This window comes from Myotis lucifugus, unplaced genomic scaffold (assembly GCF_000147115.1).
Source record: "Myotis lucifugus unplaced genomic scaffold, Myoluc2.0 scaffold_621, whole genome shotgun sequence".
Taxonomy (NCBI): domain Eukaryota; kingdom Metazoa; phylum Chordata; class Mammalia; order Chiroptera; family Vespertilionidae; genus Myotis; species Myotis lucifugus.
The window spans coordinates 244,650-271,920 of NW_005871669.1; the positions used below are offsets into that span (position 1 = coordinate 244,650).

Here is a 27,271-nt window from a genome sequence, read left to right on the forward strand (position 1 = left end):
GATTATATATATATATAATAACATGTATATATATATATATATTTTTAATATGTATATATATGTGTGTGTATATATATGCATATGTATGAATATCTGTATATATATGTATATATGTATATATGTATATATGTATATATATGTATATATGAGTGCAAAAAGGACAGACCTCGGATCTTCCTGGAAAGCAGAGACCTGATGAAAATTGTGCGAGGTGATTCGACGTGAGAGTTCCCCCGCCTCCCCGGGTGGCCTCCATCGATAAGCTCGGTTCGGCTACTTTAGTCTGGGCGGGAGAGCGAGAGCGAGGGCGCCTGGGAGAAGCCTCGCCCCGCGGCGATCGATTAGTCAGGCCTCGGAAAGATGGCGTCCTCGGAGCAGGCAGAGCAGCCGAGCCAGGTGAGGGGAGCCGGACGGCCCGACCGTGGTGGCGGGGACCCCCGCTGGAGGGGGCGCTCGGTGTGCGGCTGGGAGTCGGGTGGGGACCCTGCGCTTCGGAAACCGGGGGCCAGACCTCGCTTGCCCCCTCCTTCCCCGCCCCTCCCCGGGTCCTCGCCGCCCGGCCCCTCCCCCGTGACCCCTCTTTGACCACCTTCCCGAGCCCGGGCCGCCCGCAGGTGCCACTACCCGCCTGCCGGCCCCTGGGGTCTCCCTTGCGCTGGGCCGGGCCGGTGGCGGGACCCCGAGAAGCCCCCAGCCCGGAGCTGCGAGGGCTCCTGCTCGAGGAGGGAGAGGCGCGGTGGGTCTGGCTGTCCCTCGGGGAGGGGCCTGCCTCCCTCGGGGCTCGCACCCCCCGCCGCCTCAGCCTCAGGGGTGGCCCCGCCGGCCCCCGCTTCGTTGTCAGTCACCTTTGCGCGCCCCTCGCCGAGTGGGAGGGTCGGGGTGACCCGCTCTGCGTTGGTGGGAAGGGGCTGACTCCATGTAAACAGCCGCCACCACGCTGTCTGCTCAGGACCCGTCCTCGCTCCCCAGGGTTCGGTGTCTCCACCCAGAGCTCCGGTGTAGCGGTTCGGCCACAGGTTCAGCCGCACCTCATCAGTTGCGGGGACCCCGAGTGTGGCGGGGACCCCGAGGGCCCGTGCCCATGCCTGTGGCCCGCCGTCGGGAACAGTGGGTGACGCGACTCCGTAGGGGTCGGCGGTCCGCGGTGGAGGGGCTGGGGCGGGGGTGAGCGGCACCTTCCTTGCCTTTACCGAGCGTGTGCTGCCATCGCTGCCAGGCCGAGGACAGATGGCGTGTGTTGTCTCGTTCGATGCTCATCAGAACCCCTGAGAAGCACAGGCCATTAACCACCATGTTGCAGAAGCGGATCCTAAGGGTCTGCCTGAGGGAGCCTGGACTTGCAGCCAGGCGTGCGCGACTCCACCCGTCGGCCAGGCGCGTGTGCATTTAGTTGGGATGAGAGAGAGGAAGGAGAAAAGGCTTGCAGCCCGGACCGCTTCGGGCATCTCTCACATCCAAGCACCTGTGGACTTCCGGGCAGCCTCCCGGTGCTTCGCGTCCCCTCCAGGCAGGACAGCCCCGCTCAGTGTTTCTTACTGTTTTGTTCTCCCCGATGCGTTTATTAGGGGAGTTGCACGTAGAGGAGTTGAGTGCTCCCCAGACCAGCTTCCGTTATAGGGGTGAGTGGTCAGAAAGATAGATGGTAAAACAGGGGAAGCAATGAAGGCTGAGTCTGGCCTTCTCACTGTCAGGAAATTCTGGAGTGCGAGGCCGTCCCGAGAGAAGGGCCCTCCTGTCTTGCCTTACCCCGTACGGCTCGCTGAAATGCCGGGGCGCCTCGGAATCTGGGCTTCTCCCGACTGTTAAATGTCAGGAGTGCCCACAGGCTGGGATGCTATTGGCATATAGAGGGCAATATGCCAATGGAAGGGATGAAAGGGTGCCTTCAGGCCCTGGGCGTCTATTTGCCAGTGCCACGTGGAGCCATGGTAGGGCCCAAAGGTTTCTTTGGTTCTGGACTTGCCCCCTCTGTCCCCGTGGAAAGGCTCTAAGGTCCTCCAAGGGGACGTGGCCAGGCCTGTTTGGTTTCAGCTCTGCTTCTCCTTTGCCCTCTTTTCCAAAGTCGATGGAGATGGGATTGCATCAGAATATGCTGGCAGCTCGGAGGAAAACTTGGACTCTTCATGCCAAATTCTCTCACTGACAATAAGCTGCAAACGCGCACTTTTTAAGTGAACCAACTCTTTTTATCATTTATTGATTTCTAGAGAGAGAGGAAGGGAGAAGAGAGAAACATCGATGTGAGAGCAGAACATCAGTCAGCTGCCTCCTTTATGGTCCCGGGGGCCAAGCCCTCAATCCGGGCAAGTGCCCTGATCGGAACTGGACCAGCAGGCCTTTGGTGCAACGCCCAACTGAGTGACCCAGGCCGCAGGTGCCATTTCATTTTTAAGTCCTGATCAACCTGTTTTCTTTTTCTCTAGTCAAAGCAGAGTGGAATCGAAAGAACTGTTTGGAGAATTCCCCCAAACTTGGTTTGTATGTAGGAAGAGCTGCATTACTCCTGTGGGGCGGAGTCAGTGTTCTGTCTCTCATAGAAAATTTGTTAGTTGTCTTCGTGGAATCAATATCTCATTTCGAAAGATTAGGAGTGAGTAACCAACTGTTTCTTCCTTAACAGGCAATGAGGAGCAGTGGTTAAAAGTATGAGCTCTGAGGCCATCCCCACTGGCTAGAATCCTAGCCCCCACTATTACCATCTGGGTGATCTTAGATAAATTACTTAATTTTTCTGGCCTTAGATCCTCCATCTGTAAAATGGGAATGAAACTAGTGCCTATTGCATGGGTTGTCCTTGAGGATTAAGTAAGTTAACTTACTTTAGAAGAGTGCCTGATATATAATGTCTTATCTATTTTTTTAAATTAAATCTTTATTTTTCAGATTATTACAGTTGTTCCTCTTTTTTCCCTCCACCTGGTTCCCACCCCACCCCCTGCCCTTACCGCCCCCCCGCACTGTCTTCATCCATAGGTGTACGATTTTTGCCCAGTCTCTTCCCGCATCCCCCACACCCCTCTCCCCCCCCCCCCCCAGAATAGTCAGTCCACTCCCTTTCTATGCCCCTGATTCTATTATATTCACAAGTTTATTCTGTTCATCACTTGCTTTTTAGATTCACTTGTTGATAGATGTGTATTTGTTGTTCATAATTTGTATCTTTACCTTTTTCTTCTTCTTCCTCTTCTTAAAGGATACCTTTCAGCATTTCATATAATACTGGTTTGGTGGTGATGAACTCCTTTAGCTTTTTCTTATCTGTGAAGCTCTTTATCTGACCTTCAATTCTGAATGATAGCTTTGCTGGGTAAAGTAATCTTGGTTGTAGGTTCTTGCTATTCATCACTTTGAATATTTCTTGCCACTCTCTTCTGGCCTGCATAGTTTCTGTTGAGAAATCAGCTGACAGTCGTATGGGTACTCCCTTGTAGGTAACTGACTGTCTTTCTCTTGCTGCTTTTAAGATTCTCTCTTTGTCTTTTGCTCTTGGCATTTTAATTATGTTGTGTCTTGGTGTGGTCCTCTTTGGATTCCTTTTGTTTGGGGTTCTCTGCGCTTCCTGGACCTGAAAGTCTATTTCTTTCACCAGGTAGGGGAAGTTTTCTGTCATTATTTCTTTAAATAGGTTTTCAATATCTTGCTCTCTCTCTTCATCTGGCACCCCCATAATTCAGATGTTGGTACGCTTGAAGTTGTCCCAGAGGCTCCTTACACTATCTTCATATTTTTGGATTCTTTTTTCTTTTTGTTTTTCCGGTTGGGTGTTTTTTGCTTCTTTGTATTTCAAATCTTTAACTTGATTCTTGTGATCCTCTAGTCTGCTGTTGGAACTCTGTATAATATTCTTTATTTCAGTCAGTGTATGCTTAATTTCTAGTTGGTCCTTATTCATATCCTCGAGGGTCTCACTAGAGTTCTTGAGGGTCTCACTAAATTTAAGGGCGGTTTCTAGAAAATTCTTGAAAAACCTTATAAGTGTGGTTTTGAAGTCTATATCCTGTAGTTTGCTTTCCTCCATTTCTGTCATTTGTGACCTGTTTCTTTGTCTCTGCATTTTTTATGCTTCCCTGTGTTGGTAGAGTGGTTTTGTGTGCTAGGTGTCCTATAGGGCCCAGTGGCTCAGCCTCCCCAATTACCTGAGATGGACACTCTTGTTGCACCCCTTTGTGGGCTTTGTGCACAGTCTTGTTGTAGTTAAGCCTTGATTGTTGTAGGTATCACTGGGAAGAATTGACCTCCAGGCCAATTGGCTGTGAGAATCAGCTGTGTTTGCAGTGGGAGAACTTCTGTGCTGGAGACACCCTTATGGGGCAAGACTTGCTTCAGTGGGGCTTTGGTGCTCACTGAGTCTGCCCCCTGAGTGTGTTCCTTATGGATCTGAGGAGTTGTAATCTGGATGGTCCCACTCTGACCACTGGGTACACTGGCTCTTGGATCTCTAAGGAGGTGCTAATTTAGCCTCTGCCTGAGGCTACCCAGCAGGATCTATGGAGAGATCTGCAGATTCCTCTTCTTTGTTTGGGGTTTGGAGGTGCCCAGATGAGGCCCAGCTGTGAAGCAATGCAAGCTGCTGTGGGGCCTTGGGCCTTCTTTTGGAAGTTCTGGGTCTCTCTGACCCAGCTGCAGTTTCTTAGGTAATTTTCAGATTGCAAAGAGCCAGGCCTTTCATATGCAAAAGCCTCTGTGCACAGCTTGGGTGGGCTGGGGTCTCAGGGAATCAACAGGGCGGAGCAAACAGCTATGACTGATCCTCAGTCCTGCCTTAAGAGGCCCCGGGTCTCAGTGTCCCGTGGTAATCGCTGCAAGCACCTCTGAGAGAAAGCCGCCCTCGAGTTCCACCCGATGCCAGACAATCCAGTTTCTCCCCGTATGAGTCTGGGTCTCCAGAGACTTGCCCAGAACTGGAGTTCAGAGCGGGAGCGTGTGTCTCCCTCCCGATTGAAAACAACAACCGTGTCCTCAGTGGCCAGCCCTTGTCCTCAGTGGCCAGCCCTTGCCACGTGTGCCTCTGTACCTCTGCACTTTACTTCTGCACCTCCTCTGAGTCTCAGTGTGCTTTTCTCTTTCCTTCTAGTTGTAGAATTTCCACTCAGCCAGCCTTCCTGTGGTTCTGGATGATGTCCGTTTTGTCTTGTAGTTGTATTTTTGAAGTGGTTGTGTGAGGCAGCAATTTCCAGTGTTTACCTATGCCGCCATCTTGGTTTTTCCCCTAGTGTCTTATCTATTATTAGTCCATTCAGTAAACTGCATTTTCATTCACAAGTGATCTAAACCTTTCCTCAAGCCCTATTATCATGTCTTAGGGTATGATTTTTCATGTTGTCCATTAAAGTTCTTTATTTATTCTGAAGTAATTTCCTTGGAATTTAAAGCAACACCCCAAATGATGGTGTTTACCTTAGCTGTTCTTTGTGACTTTTAGATTTCAATGACATACTTGCTTTTTCATAATGGCATAGTCATTTTAGTCTGTCTCCAAGATAGTCTGTTGGAATTGCATTTATTGCTTCCTTTCCTTGTTCTGTTTTCCCCATGTTACTGTCTGATCTCTGATCAAAGTCCCATCTAGTCTGTGCATGTCATATGTCATGGCCCATAGGAAATGTTACCCTATTTTATATACTTTCCCACCAGCTTTTCTGTCTTCAGTGGAGAGAGAGGCTAGTTCAATCTGATTGTCTAATGGTTATTGAATATTGAGTATTATTACAGAACATAAATTTCAAATTTGTGGGGCTCACTGGACATAGTAAATTTTGGATTGAGAAAACACAGAAGCAGGGAAAGGAGATGAGCCCAAGGAAGACATTATGGAGTGGACTAGCAGGGCCTTGTGTCTGACCCACCGGTTTGAACCCTAGCACTGTCTAACTACAGGACTTGTCCCTCCACCTCTCTGAGCATCCGTTTTCTCCTCTGAAATGAGAGTAATAACAGTTACCCTGGAGGGCTGCTCTGGGTGTCAACTGGAATCACAGATGTAAAGAGCATGTTGTACCCTGGCCGGGTAGCTCAGTTGGGAGCAGCGGTCGCCAACTGATGGTCCGTGGACCACTGGTGGTCCATGAAGTGCGAAAGGTTGGCAACCGCTGGGTTAGAGCATCATCCGGATATGCTAAAGTTAATGATTTTGATCTCTTCAGCAGGCTACATACAATATTCAACCAATGGCCCTAGCTGGTTTGGCTCAACGGATAGAGCATCGGCCTATGGACCAAAGGGTCCCGGGTTCGATTCCGGTCAAGGGCAAGTACCTTGGTTGCAGGAGGCAACCAATCATTGTGTTTCTCTCACATTGATGTTTCTCTCTGTCTTTCCCTCTCTCTCCCACTCTTCTAAAAATCAATGGAAAAATATCCTTGGGTGAGGATTAATAAAAATAAACAATCAACCAATGAATGCATCTATAACTGGAACAACAAATCAATGTTTCTCTCCCTCCTTTCCCTTCCTCTCGCTCTCTAAAGTCAATAAATAATAAAAATAAAAAAGCATGTTGTGCATACTGAGTGCCCAATGAGAGTTTTCTTCTCCAGGTCTCTGCATGCAGGTTTGGAAGGCTAAGAACTCTAGAATGATAGCAGTGCAAACAAGAGCTTTTCCCCTCAACTTTTTTTTTTTTTAAAAAAAACTGATTTTAGAGAAGAGAGAAGGAGAGTGAGATAGAAGCATCAATGATGAGAGAGAATCATTAATCGGCTGCCTTCTGCACGTCTCACACTGGGGATCGAGCCCGAAACCCGGGCATGTGCCCCTGACCAGGAATCGAACTGGCATGAGGGCTCCTTATATATCTTTTTAAAAGGATTTGATAGTAACAGGCATCACAGTATTCATCCTGTAATGCTTCACCTTGTCTTTCATAAGAGTAAGGTTCCACAACTACAATATCATCAGCACATAAGAAATTTAGTATTGACAAAATATTAATACAGTCTACATTCAAATTTTCCCAGTTAAAAATATCAGGATCCAATCAAGAAACAGAGATTGTCTTGATTTATTTCTTTAGTCTGCTTTAATGTAGAGTGATTCCCTAACCTTTAACATTAAAAAAAAAAACTTTTCCTGAAATTTAACAAGAAAACACACAAATTATGTGTCTTGCTTGGTGAATTGTAAGCAGTACTCAGATCAATAAATCAGACATTAGTAGGACCTCAGAAATCCTCCTAGGGTCCCTCCCATCACTCTCCAACCTCCAAAGGTTGCCCCTGTTCTGACTTAAAATCCATTGGCTCAGTGGCCGCTTTCACTCAGCATTACGTTTATGAGATTATCCATGTTGTGAACAGTGACAGTTCATTTTTACTGCCATCTGTAGTTCTTACATTGAGTGAACATACTTGTCCATTTGTTATTAGCCATTCTGCTCTTAATGGTCATGTAGGTTGTTTGCCTTTTGGGTTGTTACTGTTAGTGCTGCTGTGAAAATATGCTACATGCCTTTTGTGAAGATATAGTATACATTTCTGGTGAGTTCATCTGCCTTTTTGTTTTTCATGATACTGACCCTGAGGAGAGTCCAGACCCTGTTCGGTAGTGTCTGCTATGTGGATTTCTCTGATTTGTTTCCTCACGTTTAGCTCCAGGTTCAACATTTTTTTTGTGAGAATACTGTATAGCTGTCCTTCTCAGTGAGTCACATCAGGAGTCGTGTGCTACCGGTTTGTCCCATTATTGAGGATATGTCTGATTGCTTGTTAAGGTGATGTCCATCGGATTTCTCCATTGTGAAGATCACTTTTTCCAAACTAGTCACTTTCTTTTGCAACTTTGCTAATATTTGTAATACCTTATATTAAATGTCTTACTGAGTTACAAAGTTCTTGTGGCCAAAAACTTTACTGTGGAATTCAATAGGTATGTTGTAGGTATGTTGTGGTCAGTTTAGTGAGTATTGACAAATATATACATACATCCTATCTAATGAAGAGGAAATATGCAAATTGCCCGTCACACCATAATGGTCAAGATGGCTGTGCCCACAGTGGAGGCTGAGTTCCCATAACGAGTCTTAAGCAATTAAGCAATCAGCAGGGACCTGAGGCTGCATGGTGCTGGGCCAGGGCAGGGGACCTGAGGCTGCATGGTGCTGGGCCAGGGCAGGGGACCTGAGGCTGTGCCCCCCGCCTGGTGGGGCTTGACAAGGGACCTTAGGCCATGCCTCCTGCCCAGCGGAGCTTGATGGGGGACCTCAGGCCACGCTCCCCATCTCAGTGCCAGGCTGGGGGACCTCAGGTTGTGCCCCCGGCCGGGCAGGGCTTGACGAGGGACCTCAGGCCGTGTCACCTGCCCGGTGGAGCTTGACCTCAGGCCACCTCCACCACCCCGGCACTGGGCCAGTTGACCTGAGGCCGTGCCCTTCGCCCGGCACTAGGCCGGGGAACCTGAGCCTGCGCCCCCCCCTGGCGGGCCCCACCTGGCGGGGCTTGACCGGATCTGCATCAAGCCCAATGGGGATGGGCTTGACAGGGACTGAAACGGGTCTGGGTCTCGCGCGATTTCTAAAGCGCACTTGGCGTGCCCCAGACTCTGACAGGAGGAAAGATTTTCATATACATTTTACTAATTTTCTTTCATCTCTGACACTTCTATTATAGAGAAAGGGCAAATAGCAATATTAAAATATTTCCTCTAATAAATTCCCTTTTAATGTGCACGAATTTTGTGTACCGGGTCACTAGTATGTGTGTGTGTGTGTGTGTGTGTGTGTATGTATATATATCTATGTAACCACCACCACAATTAAGACAATTCCAATATTCCTAAATGTTCCCTCATGCTGCTTCCCAGAAATTCCCAGCCTTTGGCCTCAGGAAATCGGAACTGCTTTCTATCACTGTAGTTTATAATGTCTTTCCTAGAATTTCATAAGTGAATTCATAATATATGTATTCTTTTGTTTCATTTCTTTTGCTTAGAGCAATGTTTGTGAAATTTATATTGTTGTGCGTGTCAGTAGTTAATTTTTATTAGTGAGCTGTGTTCCACGGTATAGCTGTACCAACATTTGTTGCTCTATTCATCAGTTGATGGGAGTTTGGATTATATTAATTACCTATTGCTGCATAACAGTATTACCACAAACGTAGCAGTTTAAAGCAACCTGTATCTATTGTCTCAGTTTCCATGGGTCAGGATCAGGACACAGTTTAGCTGAGTCTCACAGGCAGCTATCAAGGTGTCCGCCAGGGCTGTAATCTGAGTCTGGATGGGGAAGGATCTGTTTCTAGTTCATGTGGTGTGAACAGAATTCAGTTCCTTATGGACTGCAGACTGAGGTCTTCTCGACATGGCCACTTGCTTCCTCACAGCCAGCAAGGGAGAGAATCTCTTAGCAAATTGGACATTACTGTCATATGCATCGTACCCATGTACATGTAATTACATGCATCTGTCGCCTTTGCCAGAAGCAAGTCACAGATACACCCATACTCAAGGGGACAAAACCAACGCACGAATGCCAGGCGGTGGGGATCATCCGAGTCACCTTAGATTAGAGACTGTTTCTAGTTTGGGGCTACTATAAATATTCATGTATAAGTGTTTGTTTTCATTTTTCTTGATAAATATCTATGAGTGCAATTGCTGGGTCATGTAGTTGCATGTTTAGTTTTATAATAAATTGCTTAAGAGTTTGCAAAGTTGTGCTAGTTTTCATTTGCTCCATATTCACAACAATTCTTGGTGTTATCCGTCTTTTTTCTTTTAGCCATTCTAGTGCGTGTGTGGTGGTACTGTGGTTGGAGTTTACATTTCTGTGATGGCTAATGCTGAGCATCTTTTCCTATGCTTATTGGTAAAGGCTGAGGTCCCTTTTCCCCATATGCATAGCAGTTCCATTATCATTTGTTGAACAGATTACCCTTTCTGCATTGAATCATCTTGCCACCTTTGTCAAAAATTTAAAAACATTGTGTATACATAGATCAAGTTCTGGACTCTATTTTGTTCCATTTGTCTATACATATATCTGTCCTAATGCAAATTAAATAATCTTGAAATCAGGTCAAGTCTTCTGACTGTATTCATTTTCTGAATTGTTTTAGCTTTAGTCTATTGCATCTGTATATAAATCTTGAAATCAGTTTATCACTTCCTACAAAAAAGCTTGGTGGAATTATGTGGAATCTATAGGTCAATTGGTGTGAGAATTGACATTTTAATATCGGTCATTAGCATGGTATATATCCCCATTTAGGTTTATTTGATTTTTCCCAATAGTGTTTTTTAGTTTTAAGTGTGTAGGTCATGCATGGTCTCTATTATATTTCTCGAGAAACATTTCATATTTTTGCAGGTTATTGAATTCATGAATTTTAGATTTCATTTTTTTTGTTCTTCAGTGCTAGTATATAGTAATAAAATTGATTTTGTATGTTGACCTTATTTTTGCAACCTTGTTAAACTCATAATCTAATAGCTTTTTTGTAGATTTCTGCTAAGATGATAGTGCTGTCTGCAAATAAGAACAGCTTTAATTCTTCTTTAAATATGTTTTTATTGATTTCAGAGAGAGGAAAGGAGAGGGAGAGAGAGATAGAGACATCGATGAGAGGGAAACATCAATTGGCTGCCTCCAGCAGCCCGGGCATGTGCCCTGGCCAGGAATGGCACCGGTGACAAACTGTGCATGAAATGATGGTCAACCAACTGAGCCACACCGGCTGGGCAAGACAACTTTAATTCTTGCTTTCCAATTTATATGCCTTTATTTTTCTTATAGTATTGTACATACAGCCTAGGACTTCTAGTACAAAGTTAAAAGACATAGTGGGAGTAGACAGTCTTACCTTGCTCATCTTGAGGGACATGCATTCAGTCATTCACATTTAAATATGATGTTAGCTTATAGCTGTTTTGTTAGGTGCCCTTTATCAAGTGGAGGAGATTCGACTTTTAATTTTAATTATCTGAGTGTTGTCAGGTGCTCTTTTTGCTTTCTGTTGAGCTGATCTTATTGTTTTCTTCCTCTATTCTGTTAATATGATGATTTATGTTGATTGGTTTTTCAAATGTTAAACCAATCTTGCATTTGTTGGATAAGTTCCACTTGGTCATAATGTATTATTATCCTTTTTATATATTGATGCGTTTTGTCAATATTTTGTTACGGATTTTTACATTTATGTTTATGAGGAATATTGATTTATAGTTTTATTTCTTTTTTGTTTTAAATGATTTAATTGTGTATTTTAAAGTAGATATAAGGCTATTAAACTTATCTGTTTTGCCTTGTTGGTGTACCTTAGTGGTTGAGCGTCTACCTATGAGCCAGAAGGTCACGGTTTGATTCCCACTTAGGGCCCACGCCCGGGTTGTGGACTCAATCCCCAGTAGGAGGTGTGCTCTCATCATTGATGTTTCTATTTTTCCCTCTCCCTTCCTCTCTTAGAATGAATAAAAATATATTTAAAAAAAACTTTTCTGTTTTTTTCTAGTGTCAATTTGTTATGTGTCTCAAGGAATTTGTTTATTTTAGTTGTGAAATTTGTTGTTTTAAAGTTTTTTTATAATATTCCTTTATTATTTTTAATGTATTTATTGATTTTAGAGAGGAAGGGAGAAAGAGAAAGAGAGAGGGAGAGAGAAACATCTATTTGTTGTTCCACTTATTTATGTACTCATTGGTCGTTTCTTGTATGTGTTGTGACCAGAGATCGTACCTGAAACCTTGACATATCAGGAGGATGCTCTAACCAACTGAGCTACCCTACCTGGTCAGGGCCTTATTATCTTCTTCTTTTTTTTTTTTTAATATTTCTATTGATTTCAGAGAAGGGGTGGGAGGGAGGGAGGGAGAGACAGAGGAAGAGAGAGAGAGAAAGGAAGGAAGGAAGAGAAACATCAGTGATGAGAGCATGCCCCCTACTGGGGATCGAGCCCACAACCTGGGCATGTTCTGTGACAGGAATCGAATCGTAACCTCCTGGTTCATAGGTTGATGCTCAACCACTGAGCCACACCAGTCGGGCTGCCTTATTATCTTTTAAATGTCTGTAGAAATACAGTGGTTTCCCCTTTTTCATTTCTAATCGTGGAAATTAGTGTTTTCAAAAAACCAGCTTTTATTTAATTGATTTTCCTCTATTTGTAATTTTTATATCCTTTTATTTCCTTTGGATTTCATTTGCTCTTACTTTTTTCTGTCTTCTTTTCTAAAACCAGTGCTTAAAACTGTAAATTTCCCTCTAAGTACTGCTTTAGTTGCATTCCATAATTTAGATATGTTGTATTTTCATGTTCATTTAGTTCAGAATATTTTCTAATTTCCCCTGATTTCTACTTTGACCCATAGATTATTTAGAAGTCTGTTGTTTAATTTCCAAATATCTGGGACTTTTCCAATTTTTTTTTTCTGTTACTGGTTTCTAGTTTAATTCCGTTGTGGTCAAAAAACATACTGTGTATGTTTTCAAATCTTTTAAATTTGAGATTTGTTTTGTGGTCTGTCTTGGTGAATTTTTCTTATGAACTTGAAAATAATGTATAGCTCTGGCCGGTGTGGCTCCGTGGTTAGAGCCTTGGCCCGCCCACTGAAGGGTCTTGGGTTTGATTCCCAGTCAAGGGCACATATCTAGGTTGCAGGTTCAATACCTGGCCCTGGTCGAGGTCAGTGCGGGAGGCAACCAATTGATGTGTCTCTCTCATCAATGTTTCTCTCTCCTCCCCCTTCCACTGTCTCTAAAAATTAATGGAAAAAATATCCTCGGGTGAGAGTTAACAAGACAAAACAAAACAAATAAAATAAAATATAAAGTATATTCTGCTGTTAGAGTGTTCTACAAATGTCGGGCTGTGTTGGTTGATAGTGTTATTTAGGCCTTCTGTATCTTTACTGACTTCTGGTTAAGGAAAGAGGAGTATTAATGTCTCCAACTGTAATTGTGGATTTGTCTATTCTTTGTAATTATATCTGATTTACTTCATATATTTTGAAACTGTTATTGTGTGCATACTTATTCAGGATTACTATGTCATCTTGATTGACTCCTTTATTTTTGAAATTTCCCTGTTTATCGTTGGTAATATCTATTATTTTGAAGTTGACTGAGATTAATATTGTCACTACAGCTTTCTGATGATTAGTGTTTGCATGGTATGTCATTTTCCATTCTTTGGCTTTTACCTATATGTGTCTTTTTCTTTAAAGTGTTTTTTTTCATAGATAGCATCCAGCGAGGGCTTGCTCTCCCCCAGGCTCCCTTGCTCAGCCTGACAACTCTGCCTTTTAATTGGAGTGTTTTGTTTATGGTTGGATTTAAGTCTACCATCTTGCAATTTTTTAAAATCTGTTTTTTTTGTTTTGTTTTTGTTTTCTTCTTTTGGGTTAAATTGTGTTTTTTTTTAAAAAAAAATATATTTCTTTATTGATTTCAGAGAGGAAGGGAGAAGGAGAGATAGAAACATCAATGGTGAGAGAGAATCGTTGATCGGCTGTCTCCTGCATGCCCTCTACTGGGGATTGAGCCCGCAACCCAGGCATGTGCCCTTGGCCGGAATTGAACCCGGGACCCTTCAGTCCGCAGGCTGACGCTCTAGCCTGGGCAAACTACGGCCCGCGGGCTGGATCCGGCCCGTTTGAAATGAATAAAACTTAAAAAAAAAAAAAGACCGTACCCTTTTATGTAATGATGTTTACTTTGAATTTATATTAGTTCACACAAACACTCCATCCATGCTTTTGTTCCGGCCCTCCGGTCCAGTTTAAGAACCCATGTGGCCCTCGAGTCAAAAAGTTTGCCCACCCCTGCGAGTCTAGCCACTGAGCCAAGCCGGCCAGGGCTGGATTGAATTGTTTTTAAGGATTTCATTTTATATCTGCTATTGGCTTACCGCCACTTTTTAGGTTGCTTTTTGTTTATTAGTGATTGCTCTAAGGCAGTAGTTCTCAACCTTCCTAATGCCCGACCCTTTAATACAGTTCCTCATGTTGTGGTGACCCCCAACCATAAAATTATTATTCGTTGCTACTTCATAACTGTAATTTTACTACTGTTATGAATCGTCATGTAAATATCTGATATGCAGGATGTATTTTCATTGTTACAAATTGAACATAATTAAAGCATAGTGATTAATCACAAAAACAATATGTAATTATATATGTGTTTTCTGATGGTCTTAGGCAACCCCTGTGAAAGGGTTGTTCGACCCCCAAAGGGGTCGCGACCCACAGGTTGAGAACCGCTGCTCTAAGGTTTATAATATGTTACTTGAAGTTATTAGACTACTTTCAAACGATAGTTTACTAATTAACATATAATGTAAGAACCTAAAAACAGTATGCTTCTAGTTTTCCTCTCATCCACTATACTATGCGTCATTGATTTTACTTTCACATGTCATAAATCCCACAGTACATTTTAAATTATCTTTTAAAAATAAAAAAATATGTTTAAAATATCTTATATTTACCAACATATTTATAATTTCTGGCATTGTTCTTTTGTGTAGACCAAGTTTTTATTTGGTATTTTCCTTCTGCTTTAAGAATTTCTTTGAACATTTCCTGAGGTCCAAGTATACTATTGACAAATTCTTCTAGCTTTTTATTTTTTAACCCTTTGCACTCCGCTGTCCCCTCTCAGGGGACATCGGAATTCTAGCATATCACTCGGATGTCCCCTCTCAGGGGACATTGCGGTTTATTAGTGATTACGAGGAATTGAGTTATTTCAACGCAACTTTTTGAGACATGCATGTTTCCCTGAAGTTTTATCTTGAAATGGCGGATTAAACAATAAACTACATATTCCCGATGTGGGACAAAGAAAACGGGACTGCATTGTGTGTTCTAACAGGAAAACACCTGGTGGCAGGCGTCAAACCACTTATTACTGTCAAACATGCACTAATCAGCCTGCAATGCATATTGGGGAGTGTTACAAAACTTATCATACTGTACAAAATTATAAACAATAAAATATTGTTTTTTTTGCAAATATACATTCCTCGATGTCACCCAATTCATATAAGTCCAATATCATTCTAATACGTTACTTGGTTCCAAAATTATACTAAATAATACGAGGGTCTGTAAATGCACGTTTCCGCCGCAAAGTAGCGTCGAGTAGCTGGTAGCCAATGTCCAGAATGGTTCGGAGTGCAAAGGGTTAAAACTATATTTTTATTGATTTCAGAGAGAAGAAAGGAGAGGGAGAGAGACATAGAAACATCAATGATGAGAGAGAATCATTGATTGGCTGCCTCCTACTCACCCTCTATTGGGGATTGAGCCCAAAATCCAGGCATGTGCCCTGAGCAGGAATTGAACCGTGACCTCCTTTCATAAGTGGATGCTCAACCACTGAGCCACACCAGCTAGGCCTTCCAGCTTTTTATTTTCTTTCTGAAAATGTTTTAATTTAGTATTCACTTTTGAAAGACATTGTCACTGGATATAGAATTCTAGGTTGACATTTTTTTTTTTTACCTATGGGCATTTTAACCCTTTGCACTCTGAACCATTCTGGACATTGGCTACCAGCTACTCGACGCTACTTTGCGGCGGAAACGTGCATTTACAGACCCTCGTATTATTTAGTATAATTTTGGAACCAAGTAACGTATTATAATGATATTGGACTTATATGGATTGGGTGACATCGAGGAATGTATATTTGCAAAAAAAACAATATTTTATTGTTTATAATTTTGTACAGTATGATAAGTTTTGTAACACTCCCCAATATGCATTGCAGGCTGATTAGTGCATGTTTGACAGTAATAAGTGGTTTGACGCCTGCCACCAGGTGTTTTCCTGTTAGAACACACAATGCAGTCCCGTTTTCTTTGTCCCACATCGGGAATATGTAGTTTATTGTTTAATCCGACACAAAACCCGCTGACATTTCTTGTATATATCTTAGTAATTTTACGATATTTTGATTTAATTTCTTGTGCCATTTCAAGATAAAACTTCAGGGAAACATGCATGTCTCAAAAAGTTGCGTTGAAATAACTCAATTCCCCGTAATCACTAATAAACTGCAATGTCCCCTGAGAGGGGACATCCGAGTGATATGCTAGAATTCCGATGTCCCCTGAGAGGGGACAGCGGAGTGCAAAGGGTTAATAATACTATTCTATTTTAGTTTTGGCTTACATAGTTTCTGATCAGAAGTGTAAAATCACCCTTAATGTTGACTAATATTTGTAGGTAATATTTCTCTTTTTTTCTGGTTATTTATGAGATTTTCCCTTTTTTCATAGATTTTTAGCAATCTATAATAATAAAAGTCTAATATGCAAATCGACTGAATGGCTGAACAGCGGAACGACTGACCGTCTGGATGACCTTCTGAAACTAGGGCTACGATGACCTACTCTTGCACAAATTTCGTGCATCAGGCCCCTAGTTTCATGATAATGTGCTTTAGTGTGGTTTTGTTTGCTCTCCTGGGAGTTTGTTGAGCTTCTTGGATCTCTGAGTTTTAGTTTTCATCGAATTTGGAAAATTTTCAGTCATTATTTCTCAAAAAAGTTTTTTTAGTCTTTTTTCACTGTCTGTTTTTGCTGCCATGTCTTCAAGTGCACTTACCTTTTCTTCTGCAATGTCTAATCTCATTCCATTCAGTGAAATTTTTACTTAGGATATTATATTTTTCATCTCTATATCTTCTTTTTTTTCAGGTTTGAAAACTTTATTAGTATATTAAAAATTTGAGCATTCCAATTAGTTCACATAATGTGAACAGAAAGAAAATGGCACGCTGATTAAACTGCATTTTATGGCCTGCAGGACACCTTGGACCAACTTTTTTTCTACTCTAGATTTCACTGTTGTCCCACCCAGATTGTTTTTTCACCAACAAGCAATATCAAGTCCTATTTTTACGCTTTTAAGGGTGGATCTAGGGTTGCTTTTACCCCAGGGATAATCTGACTCCCCTGCCCAGAGGTGGCCCTTCCCAGTTTCTACTGAGTGAGCAGTGAGGACTCTCCACTGTGGTGCTTGGATTTGTGACCCTGTGAGGGTTCTGGGCGCTGTTCAGCTCGCAGCTTCTTCACTCTGTTTACCTTGTGGAGCTTCATTCTCTGCATGCACACATTTTAATATTCAGCAAAGACTTAAGGGAACCTCCAAGCAGATTTCTGGAGCTGTCTTTCTGCATAGTTCTCTCCTCTCTGGAACTCTATCCTGCGACTTTCAGCTGCGTTGGCCTCCCTGAACCCCAACCTTTGTTTCCTCAACTCAGTGAGACTGCCGTGGTCTGCTGGGGACACCCCCTCCCACCCCCAGCTCTCCTTGGCCTGCAGTGTGCAGCCAGGGTGATCTTAGGGCTCATATTATTTGTTTCTGTCCTGTCAGGAATCATAGTCCTGTACTGCCTGCTGTCCAGTGTCTACAAACAGTGGTGCCGTTTATTTTATTTAGTTTTCTGGTTTACAGTAAGAAGGAAAAGCTGGTCTCTATTACTCCATCAGAGACAGCAGTCTGTTGGTTGATTTTGAGTGGAGCAGTGACACTGCCTCTTACTTCATTTCATCCTGAGTGTCAGGTGCTAGTATTATTCCCGTTATTCCCCTAGAGGAGCAAACTGAGGCTCAGAGAGATTGAACACTATGCCCAGTCACTCAGTTATTAATACTAGAGTTTATGCACTTGCCGCTGTACCAGTGCCTCTCAAAAAAAAAAATTTGTTGAATTGAATCTTATTCTTCCCGTCAAAGACCTATAGGCCAGACTGGCTTAGGACGTACCAGAGTCACACAGTCACTGGCAGGTGTCAGTGAGTACACCTAGACTTTAGACCGGGATGTCCTTTCAGTGTCCAAACCTGAGCTGTGTGTGCGGCCGATCTTTGCTGTGCAGCAAGGTCAGCACATGGGCTCACCTGGCCGGGGAAGGTCAGTGCCTGGGCAGCAGGAGTGAGAGCATTTTCATCTCGATTAAATCGAAAGCCTTTCTCTCTGCCACTGTGGACTTTTCTGTTTGTCTGTTTTTTTAAATAAATAAATATATATTGATTTCAGAGAGGAAGGGAGAGGGAGAGAGAGAGAAACATCAGTATGAGAGAGGATCATTGATTGGCTGCCTCCTGCACTCCCTACAATCTGGGCATGTGTGCTGACCAGGAATTGAACTGTGACCTGGTTCATAGGTCGATGCTCAACCACTGAGCCACGCCAGCCAGGCTGTCTGTCTGTTTTTGCTCTTCTTCCTTTCTGCTCTTGCAGCCTGGCCCCGAAGGATCCTGACTGTGGATTGCCTAGAGCAGTGGTCGGCAAACTCATTAGTCAACAGAGCCAAATATCAACAGTACAACGATTGAAATTTCTTTTGAGAGCCAAATTTTTTAAACTTAAACTATATAGGTAGGTACATTGTTATTAACTTAATTAGGGTACTCCTAAGGCTTAGGAAGAGCCACACTCAAGGGGCCAAAGAGCCGCGTGTGGCTCGCGAGCCGCAGTTTGCCGACCACGGGCCTAGAGCCTACTTCTTAAACCTTGGCAATAGACCGCAGCTGTGATTTTTGAACCTTACTATCATTAGGCCACCCTGTGAAGATTTCTAGGAACCAGTTGGGATTTAATTTGTAGGGATTTGTCTCAAGCCAGAAAGTAGACTTGACCACTTAAACGGGGTTGATGTGTAGGCATAGGCGTTTGAGAAGTGTTGGGCTTTCATGAAAGCTGGACTGGTGAGATTAATGAGCTTGGGAATTCCACTCTGACAAGCACTTGCCTGCTCAGACCTTTGCCTCCTTTGACACAGCACGTAGGACTGCATGCTGAAGATGGGGTCTGTCCCCCCAGCATAAGGAAGCAGTGGTCAGGATTCTCTAAGGGGGCCTGTTGGTGGTTTGGATGAACAGTTCTTTATTGCGTGCCTTGCAGGATATTTAGCCCTCTAAATGGGGACTCCCTGGTCATTGTGGCAACCAGAAACACCTGCACACATTTTCAAGTGCCCCTTGCCGGTGATTCGCCCGGGGTTGAGAGGCATCAGGCCACAGCACAGCATTGAGAATAGGCCAGGTGTGTGTGAGGTCAGAGGTGAAGTGTTCCAGGGAAAGACAAGGCACTGCCGGTCCTCTGCTTGTCTCACGTGGGATTATGTATACAGAGTGGTTCCTTTGTTTTGACTTTTTAGGTGAAAATATTTAAGCACGTGTGTATTGAGGACCAGTGTTATTCTAAGTGCTGAAGACCAGCCTTCAATAAAGTACAGTGCCTGTCTTCAAGGAGCTTAAAATCCAGTGGGGAGAGAGAATCAACTAGCTCCCCAGCGAAGAATTTCAGGTGGTGGTACCGGTATGGAGAGTAGTAGGGCTGTGTTGGTCATCCAGAGACACTTTTCTAAAGGGCTCTGAGACAGGAAATGGGGGATGGACCATCTTAGACTGCAGACATGCTAGAGAACGATCTAGAATATAATCCGTATTGGGCAATTTCCAGATTGGCAAGAAGCTCTGTATTCACTGATAAGGTCAGACTGACCTCAGGCAGCACTGTGAGTTCGTTTGGGGAAACGCTTGCTCCTCTCTTAGTAGCCCTGAGATTGCTTTTGGAGGTCTGGCTTTGGTGTGCTGGGATGCCAGGCTTGAGGAAGCCAAACCTTGAGGAATCTGGAGAGTGTTGCTGTTTGAAGTTCCTTGGTGAGGACATGTACACATATATGTGCTTCTTGTACCCTTTGAATATCCTGGGGAGAATATATAAGGAACTAGCATCAGTGGTGGGTCGCCTAAGGAAGAAGGGACTGAGTGTTGGGATGAGAGGAAAGCTTCCTTTAAAATTTTTTAATATGTAAAGTTTTTTAAAAAGCAGAATATATTTTCATGGCTCAAAATTTAAAAAGGTACAAAAGGTATGTGATGAAAGAGACTTGGTACTGTATAGTGCTTCAAGTTTTCCTTCTGGCAAATATTAGTTGTTCAAGAGATAAACTAATTTAAGGGAAGTACCTTGGTGGTCTCTCAGGAAGAAAGTTTTGGGTTAAGTCAGAGTGAGGCCTCCTAAATACTAAGCTGTTTGCATTGGATTGTTTCATCAAGTCAAAAAACCTACATTATTATTGATGGGGCAGCATCAAAGTTGGTGCTAATAAAATGTGGTCTAAACAAAACTTGATTATTTTGATTAATTAGAAAGGTTCAGGCCCCTTTATTATCAGTTACTAACTGAGTCATCGTGGGTGAGTTATTTAACATCCCTTGCCTCAGTTTCCTCATCAGCAATAATTTTATAAATTTATTGTGAGAATTAAGTGAAGGATGAGCTAAATAAATGTTAGCACTTAGTATTTACCAAATGGAGTGAAGGCAGCTTCAGGAAGATAATCAACTTTACTATTTAGTCCATTCAGTTGAGTTAGAACCATTGCTCTCTTCTTCATTGCTCATCATTCATTCTACAAATGTCTATGGAATGCCTGGTGTGCACCTGATACTGTCCCAGGCCCTAGGGATACAGTGCAGAGCGGACACAGTTCTGGAGTCTATAATGTGGTGGGGGACAGTAGGCTGTTAGTCTATAATAGAGATTTGAGCCGTCATGGGTGTCAGAGAGGGAACGTTTCCCTGGGGAAGTGACAAGTTAAATTGTCAGAGGGAAAGGAAGGAATAGCATGTGCAAAGGCCCATTTGACAGAGGAGGCAAAGGCCAGTGTGTCTGTTGTGGGCAGAGCTGGGGGATGCGGTGCCATGCAGACTGAGATGTAGTCAGAGTAGATGCAAGGCCTTGCAGGCCATGCTGAAAAGTTTTTTCTGTATTAGACTTGTTTACTGGGGTGGGCGGGTGGATTCGGGGTGAGATGATTGGATTATCGCTTGGAAAGATAGTCTGTTTGCAGTGTGGAGAATGAATGGGAAGAGAGCCAGCATGGGTGTGGGTGAGCTGATTAGAAGGCCTTTGCAGCGGCTCAGGCAGATTTTGGAAGCATGGACCATGGTGCTGGCACTGGATACGGAGAGAAGTGAATGGACTGAGTCCGTGGATATTTAGGAAGGAATATTGGCAGGGCTTGATAATGAGTTAGCTCTGGCGAGTCAGGGAGAAGGAGCTGTCAAGGATGGCCTTGTGTTCACATATTTTGGTGGAAGGTTGTCCCGTTCACTCAGATAGGGAACACTGGAAAAGGACATGTGTAGCAGAGGGAGGAGATTATGAATCTGCTATGGATTTAAGTCCAAGAGGAGGTAGGGAGGCAGTCGGATGTAGAACTCAGAGGCATCTGGGCTCGAGATCTAAATGCAGGAGCTTATTGATGCCTGAGCCTTGGGCGGGAGGAAGGAAGGGAGGGGAAGCATGCTCACCTGCCCTGAGACTGGCTACCTGGCTTCATGCTGGCTGGCCTTGTCCTGGGACAAGAGGAGCACTTGAGACAGGACTTTGTATGAGGATGGAGTCCGTCTTCCAGCAGAGCCCTTCCCAGTGTGCATGTGCCAGCTGTGTGGTGGCATCTGGGCGTAAGGACATCGTGGGGGACCCTCTGTGGACTGCACTCTTCCCTTCCCTACCTCCTATTCCTTTTCCTAGGAGCCTGCCACTTGCCATCTTGAACTGGCTGGGGGAGTGTGGAGGCTGGAGGCTGGCTCCTAAGACCCACACATTAGCTGCAGTTGTCTGGATTTTATCTGTAGATAATTGGAAATTGGCTTGAACATCAGTACAGTAAACCAATCATAACTCTCGCAAACTGCTTGTTTTATGCTTTTGGAGGTTTGTCAATTTCCTCAGAGCCTGTCTGTCTCTGTCTCTGTCTCTCTCTCTTTCTCTAAATTTTGGTAAGATCAGTCAAGGGTTGAAGGCAGATGTGAGGGCGAGGGAGAGGGAGAGATCCAGAGGAGAAGGAAACAGAACTGATTAGAGCCAGGCGAGTGGGCCATGATGCTGCCTGCCTGCCAGTTGGTCCGTTTATCTGTCAGCCTGTCACTAGCTTATTGTGAAAAAAGAGTTTAAGCCTGGCTTTCTTTTCTGCTGTGGATCGATGTCCTCAGAGACTAGTGTAGGAACCAGGGTAGATCTCGCTTTCCTGGTTCCAGATAGATGCCCAGAGAAAATCCCGGGTGTGGGCAACTGGGGCCCCCTTGTGGCTGGATCCGATTCTCCACTTTTGCTCTGCCTTTCCTGGTCAACTCCTTAGTTGGGAGGAGGCAAAAAGGTTTTGCTTTCACTTAACACCTTCCTGCTGGACTTTGCTATTTCCATGGATTTGGTGATGGTCCTCAGCCCCTGCTGCCCAGCTGCTGGTCTTGGGTCCTCCTAAGCCAAGCCCAGCCTTCTCGAGGTGCTGGCACTGAACCCAGACAGCCTCTTCGTGTTCGCTGGAACTTCAGACTCTTCGGGCCACTGCTTACAGATAGCCCACCCAGCACACTCTACCCTGTGAAAAAACGGAGGGAAATATGAGAAAGGGGTTTGTGTGTGTTGCTTGCGAGTAGAATGTCTTTGGTTTTGATGTCCATTGGGTGGCACTGTGATCTTATTTTTGTTTCTGTTTTTCTTTGCAGCCAAGCTCTAGTCCAGGAAGTGAAAATGTGATGCCTCGAGAGCCACTGGTAAGAATCCAGGTTACATGTGTATCATTTTCTAATAGTTAAAATACAATGTGAGTTTCAAGAAACCCTATGGTCTTACAGTTTTACATCAGTAGTGTCCCTTTAAAAGTAGATGTTGTGTGGAGACTAACCCCATCAGTGACCTCTGACTTCCTGGCATCAGGAATTAGTAAGATCTCTTTAGTAAAGCCTCATCTTCTTTTTATTTAATTTAATCTTTATTTATTGATTTGAGAGAGAGATTTGTTGTTCCGCTTATTTATGCGTTCTTGCACTTATTTATGCATTCATTGGCTGATTTTTGTATGTGTCCTGACTAGGGATCAAACCCACAACCTTGGCATTTCGGGATGATGCTCTAATCAACTGAGCTACCTGGTCAGGGCAAAGCCTGATCTTTTCTGGAACTGAAGCATCCACCACAGTTGGTGATGCACCACTTGGCTTATTGCTGATCAATAGTAGTTAGTGGGGGCGCCTGAAACCTTTGGGGGCTGAGTTGGAGTGAGGCTGCTGGGCTTAACCAAGTTGCTGATTGTATAGAATAGCCGTTCTTTTTCTTTTTTTAATATCACTCGAGGATATTTTTCCATTTATTTTTAGAGAGAGTAGGAGAGGGAGAAACAGAGAGAAATGTCAATGTGAGAGAAACACATCGATTGGTTGTCTCCTGCATGCGGCCCAACCAGGGCTCAGGCTGGGGAGGAGCCTGCAGCTGAGGTACGTGTTCTTGACCAGAATTGAACCCAGGACCCTTTGGTCCGCAGTCCGACACTCTATCCACTGAGCCAAACTGGCTAGGGCTGGAATAGCTGTTCTTTGCCCCTAAGGGTGAGGGCACCTCAGGTGGCCTTTGAAGAACAGGTAAGGGAGGGAACTCCGTTTTGCCTGGTTAGTAGTTAGGTTTATGATATTTGTTTCCTGCTTATATTATTGTCAGGGAAGAGGCCTACTAGGTACCGAAGGTAATTTTCTTGACAAAGTGCTTTTGCTCGGGGGTCTGAGCCAGAGTGCCTGCCCGCCTGCCCCATTTTTATCCTACTTTGCATTTCAGGACGGTTGCCGGTCCTGTTGGTGGGGTAGAGAGACCTGTTCTGTACAAACCAGACATGTTTTATGGAGGGGCCAGCTTTAGGTTGAACTTTTCAGAGCTTTTTCTCTCTTTGATGTTGACAACAAGTTTAGGGATGAACTGCCCAGCTTTTGTTTCTGCGGGGCCTGCTGTTTCGCCTGTTTTTCTTCCTTCTCCTTCTGGCAGTAGCGCGCGGAGGTAAGGAGAGGGCCTTAGCGTTGTGAGCAAGTCTGAATCCTAGCCGGTTCTAAGGCTTTCCAGGACAGAGGGGAGAAAGACCAGGGCGACACAAGCCCTGCCTGGACTGTTTCAGGACAGTGCTACTGCCATCATGTCACCTGTTGTTACCAAAAACGGCTCATTTCCACCTGTCCCCGCAGTGGCTTCATTTCACTCTTTTGGGATCACCTGAATTCTTCCGTGAGGTCACGGTGGTGTGAAAGCCAGTCTCTTAGGTAGACCTTGAGTATTTCCCACGGGGCCTGCCACACTGCCCCTCAGGCTGAAGCTATAGTTGGTTTTGGAGTGATGTCCAAATTGGACATGACAGTCCTTTTCAATCCTTTATTCCTCAGTCTCTTTAAATTTTGACCTCCTAATTTAACTATTGATCACCAGGAGAGCGGCCGGTCCATTCTGGGGGGTCATGGTTGGACAAACTCTGGGAGGTCCTTTCTAGCAGGGAGCCCCAAGCAGTTGGCAGCCTCACTGATTTCAGGGTATGTGGAGTCCTGCAGCCCCTTTGCTCTGCTAATGTTTCTGTTCATGCTCTTTTCCTGCTGCACTGTGCATCTGCTTGTTGGTTGGTTGTATTTTTATTTCTTTCTTTTCTGGGAGGCCCTGAGCAGTCTTCAAACCCTAGTAGCCTGTGATTGTCCAGAGTTCAGACTCATTCTCTCCAGGCCAACTCTACAATTACCTTATATTTAATTAATATTTTTTCCCCTCTTTACGTACTTGCTGCATAATTGCTCAGAGGAAAGAAAACACATAGCAGCAATTTATATATATATAAAAAAAACAATAATTAAAAAAAAAACCCGAAATAAACTCCCATCTCATTTGGGCTGATCCTATGAGTTGGGTAATTAGAGCCCTATTAAAAGGTAGACCCCTCTTTTTTTATTAAATTTTTTATATTAAACTCCCACAGTCTCTCAGTCATGGCCTTATTGCTTTTGGCCAACCATTTGCAGCAGCCTGATTAAATGAGGGCACCAGCCGAGTTGTATGGTCTTGTATGAACTACTTCTGCCTCTTGGGAGTGGCGGTGGGAGGGTGCCAGGCAGAGGAGCCCGCCAGGGGCTAGCGAGAGCTCGTGTGGCAGGTTGTGGGTACAGGACAAGCTGCTCTGAAGCGGGTGCTGAGTCACAGGTGCTGGAGAAGGGACGGACGGTAGCCCAACCACAGAAAGCCCGATAGCACAGGGATTCTGGTCGGGGGTGTTACCCATTCCCTGGATGCTCGGGAGGAATAGACAGTTGAAGAATAAAACTAAGCCTCTTCTTAAGTAATTTATATATTTTATCTGGGGGAGGAAAGGCATTTGTATACATGAAACAATTAGCAAAAAACACAGGGCTGTATAAAATTTACCGAACAGTATAAAATCGTGTATAATTGGTGCAGAATTGCCTGGCGTGGAGTCTGAGGGAGCCCTCATTATTCAGAGGAGGAGTTGCAGAGGAAGCGGGGTGGAGGGTGAGGGGTACTCAGGGTGGGTTTTGTGGAGCTGGAAGCCAGGTCTGGAGGAATGGGATAGTTCAGTGCTGAGGGAACACCCTGCTATGCTATTTTTGTTTTTGTTTTTAGCTGAGTGCAAAATTCCTTAATGGGAGCTGCCTGTTCTCTACAGTAAAAAGGGCTAAGCACAGGATGCTAAAGGCAAATACTGGTGTTCTTTGTCTCCAGAACTGGATGATCACTTTGGAATAACTTCCCCCTTATGAAAAACTAGAGGCCCGGTGCACGGATTCGTGCACTGGTGGGGTCCCTCAGCCTGGCTTGTGCCATCTCGCAATCCGGGACCCCTCGGGGGCATGTCGCGGGCCGAAACCGGCAGTCCGACATCCCCCAAGGGATGTAGTAGTGCTCGAAGCAGCAGGTTGCTGGGGCGCTCCCGCTCATCCTGGCCCCGCTGTGCCTGAGGCTGGTGCCACTGCGGCCACAGCGGTGCTCACCAGCCGTGAGCACAGCATCTGGCGCCCGTTGGTTAGCTGAGCGGCGCTTCCACTGTGGGAGTGCACGGACCACGCTCCTGCATTAAGCGTCTGCCCCCAAGTGGTCAGTGCGCATCATAGCAACTGGTCGATCGGTCGTTCGGTCGACTGGTCGCTTAGGCTTTAAATATATAGACGGGGGGTTCCGACAGAAGAGGCTCTATTTACAGCAGGTGGATGTATTTGGGCTTCTGCATGATTGTTTGCTTTATTGCTAGGGAAGGAGGGCCTGATTTTATTTCTGTCCTCTCTGGACAATACAAACAGGTTTGTGATTTTGTGCTGAGAAGTATGGTCTTGTAGTTTCTAAATGATATGTTTGTGTTTATGTCCGTCCCCTTGTCTTGATTCTACGCAAGCAGTGACACTTCATGCTACCTTCTCTTGCCCCTTAAATTCTCCTCCCCCCCAAAAACGAACCCAGCAACCCTGACTGTATTAGTGGGATATAATGTCACAAAGTTCTCAGTGCTAGAGATTGGTGAACAGACCAGTTTGACAAATTCTGAGAACTCCCAGTTGGAATTCTAATTGTTAATGACAAAACTCTTTGTATTAGTTAAAACAGCTGATTACTTTTTCTTCTTCATTGTTTCTTTATTGAGCTTTTCCTCCAAGGGCAAAGAATTTTGACAGCCCCTCCAGCTTCTCCCAGACCTGTTCAAAGCCTTCTGTAAATTTCCTGTAGACCTGAGTTTTCTCGTCACCTTGTGGACACATGCTCAGGCTCACTCAAAGGCTCTAGGTCAGTGGTTCTCAACCTTCCTAATGCTGCGACCCTTTAATACAGTTCCTCATGTTGTGGTGACCCCCAACCATAAAATTATTTTCCTTGCTACTTCATAACTGTAATTTTGCTACTGTTATGAATCGTAATGTAAATATCTGATATGCAGGATGTATTTTCACTGTTACAAATTGAACATAAAGCATAGTGATTAATCACAAAAACAATATGTAATTATATATGTGTTTTCCAATGGTCTTAGGCGATCCCCGTGAAAGGGTCGTTTGACCGCCAAAGGGGTCTCGACCCACAGGTTGAGAACCATTGCTCTAGGTGGATTCACTCTGGCAGGATGAAGTCCTGCCTTGCTGATGGGTCTTTAAGGATGGGTAAAGCCTGGCCAGTGTGCCTCAGTGGTTGAGCATCGACCTATGAACCCAGAGGTCACGGTTCGATTCCCGGTCGGGGCACATGCCCGGGTTGTGGGCTCCATCCCCAGTGGGGGACGTGTAGGAGGCAGCCTATCCATGATTCCTTCTCATCATGAATGTTTCTATCTCCCTTCCTCTCTGAAATAAAAAAAAAAAAAAGAAAGAAAGAAAAGAATGGGTGGACATTGTCGGCGTGGAGTAACTCAGTTCCTATCTTGCTTGGATACAGAAACTGGGGTTAAGTAACCTTCCGAGAGTCCTTTTAGTCATATGATTTAGGTTATTTGAAGTAAGCAGTAAATAAGTTT

The 27,271-nt window shown here is 44.4% G+C and overlaps 1 protein-coding gene across 4 annotated transcripts in view; it reads left to right on the forward strand.

The window, feature by feature from the left end:
• Positions 1-277: 277 nt before the first annotated feature.
• Positions 278-27,271, forward strand: part of PEX14 (peroxisomal biogenesis factor 14) — a 138,294-nt gene continuing 111,300 nt past the window's right edge. For 2 of the 4 annotated variants that reach the window (XM_023746033.1, XM_023746036.1), the window contains exons 1-2: positions 278-396; positions 22,467-22,514. In XM_023746033.1, coding sequence (XP_023601801.1) covers positions 361-396; positions 22,467-22,514 — 84 coding nt within the window. In that variant the 5' untranslated portion in view covers positions 278-360. Of the gene's footprint in view, positions 397-22,230; positions 22,373-22,466; positions 22,515-27,271 lie in introns of those variants that run through there. The other 2 variants (XM_023746035.1, XM_023746034.1) reach the window with 2 other exon arrangements.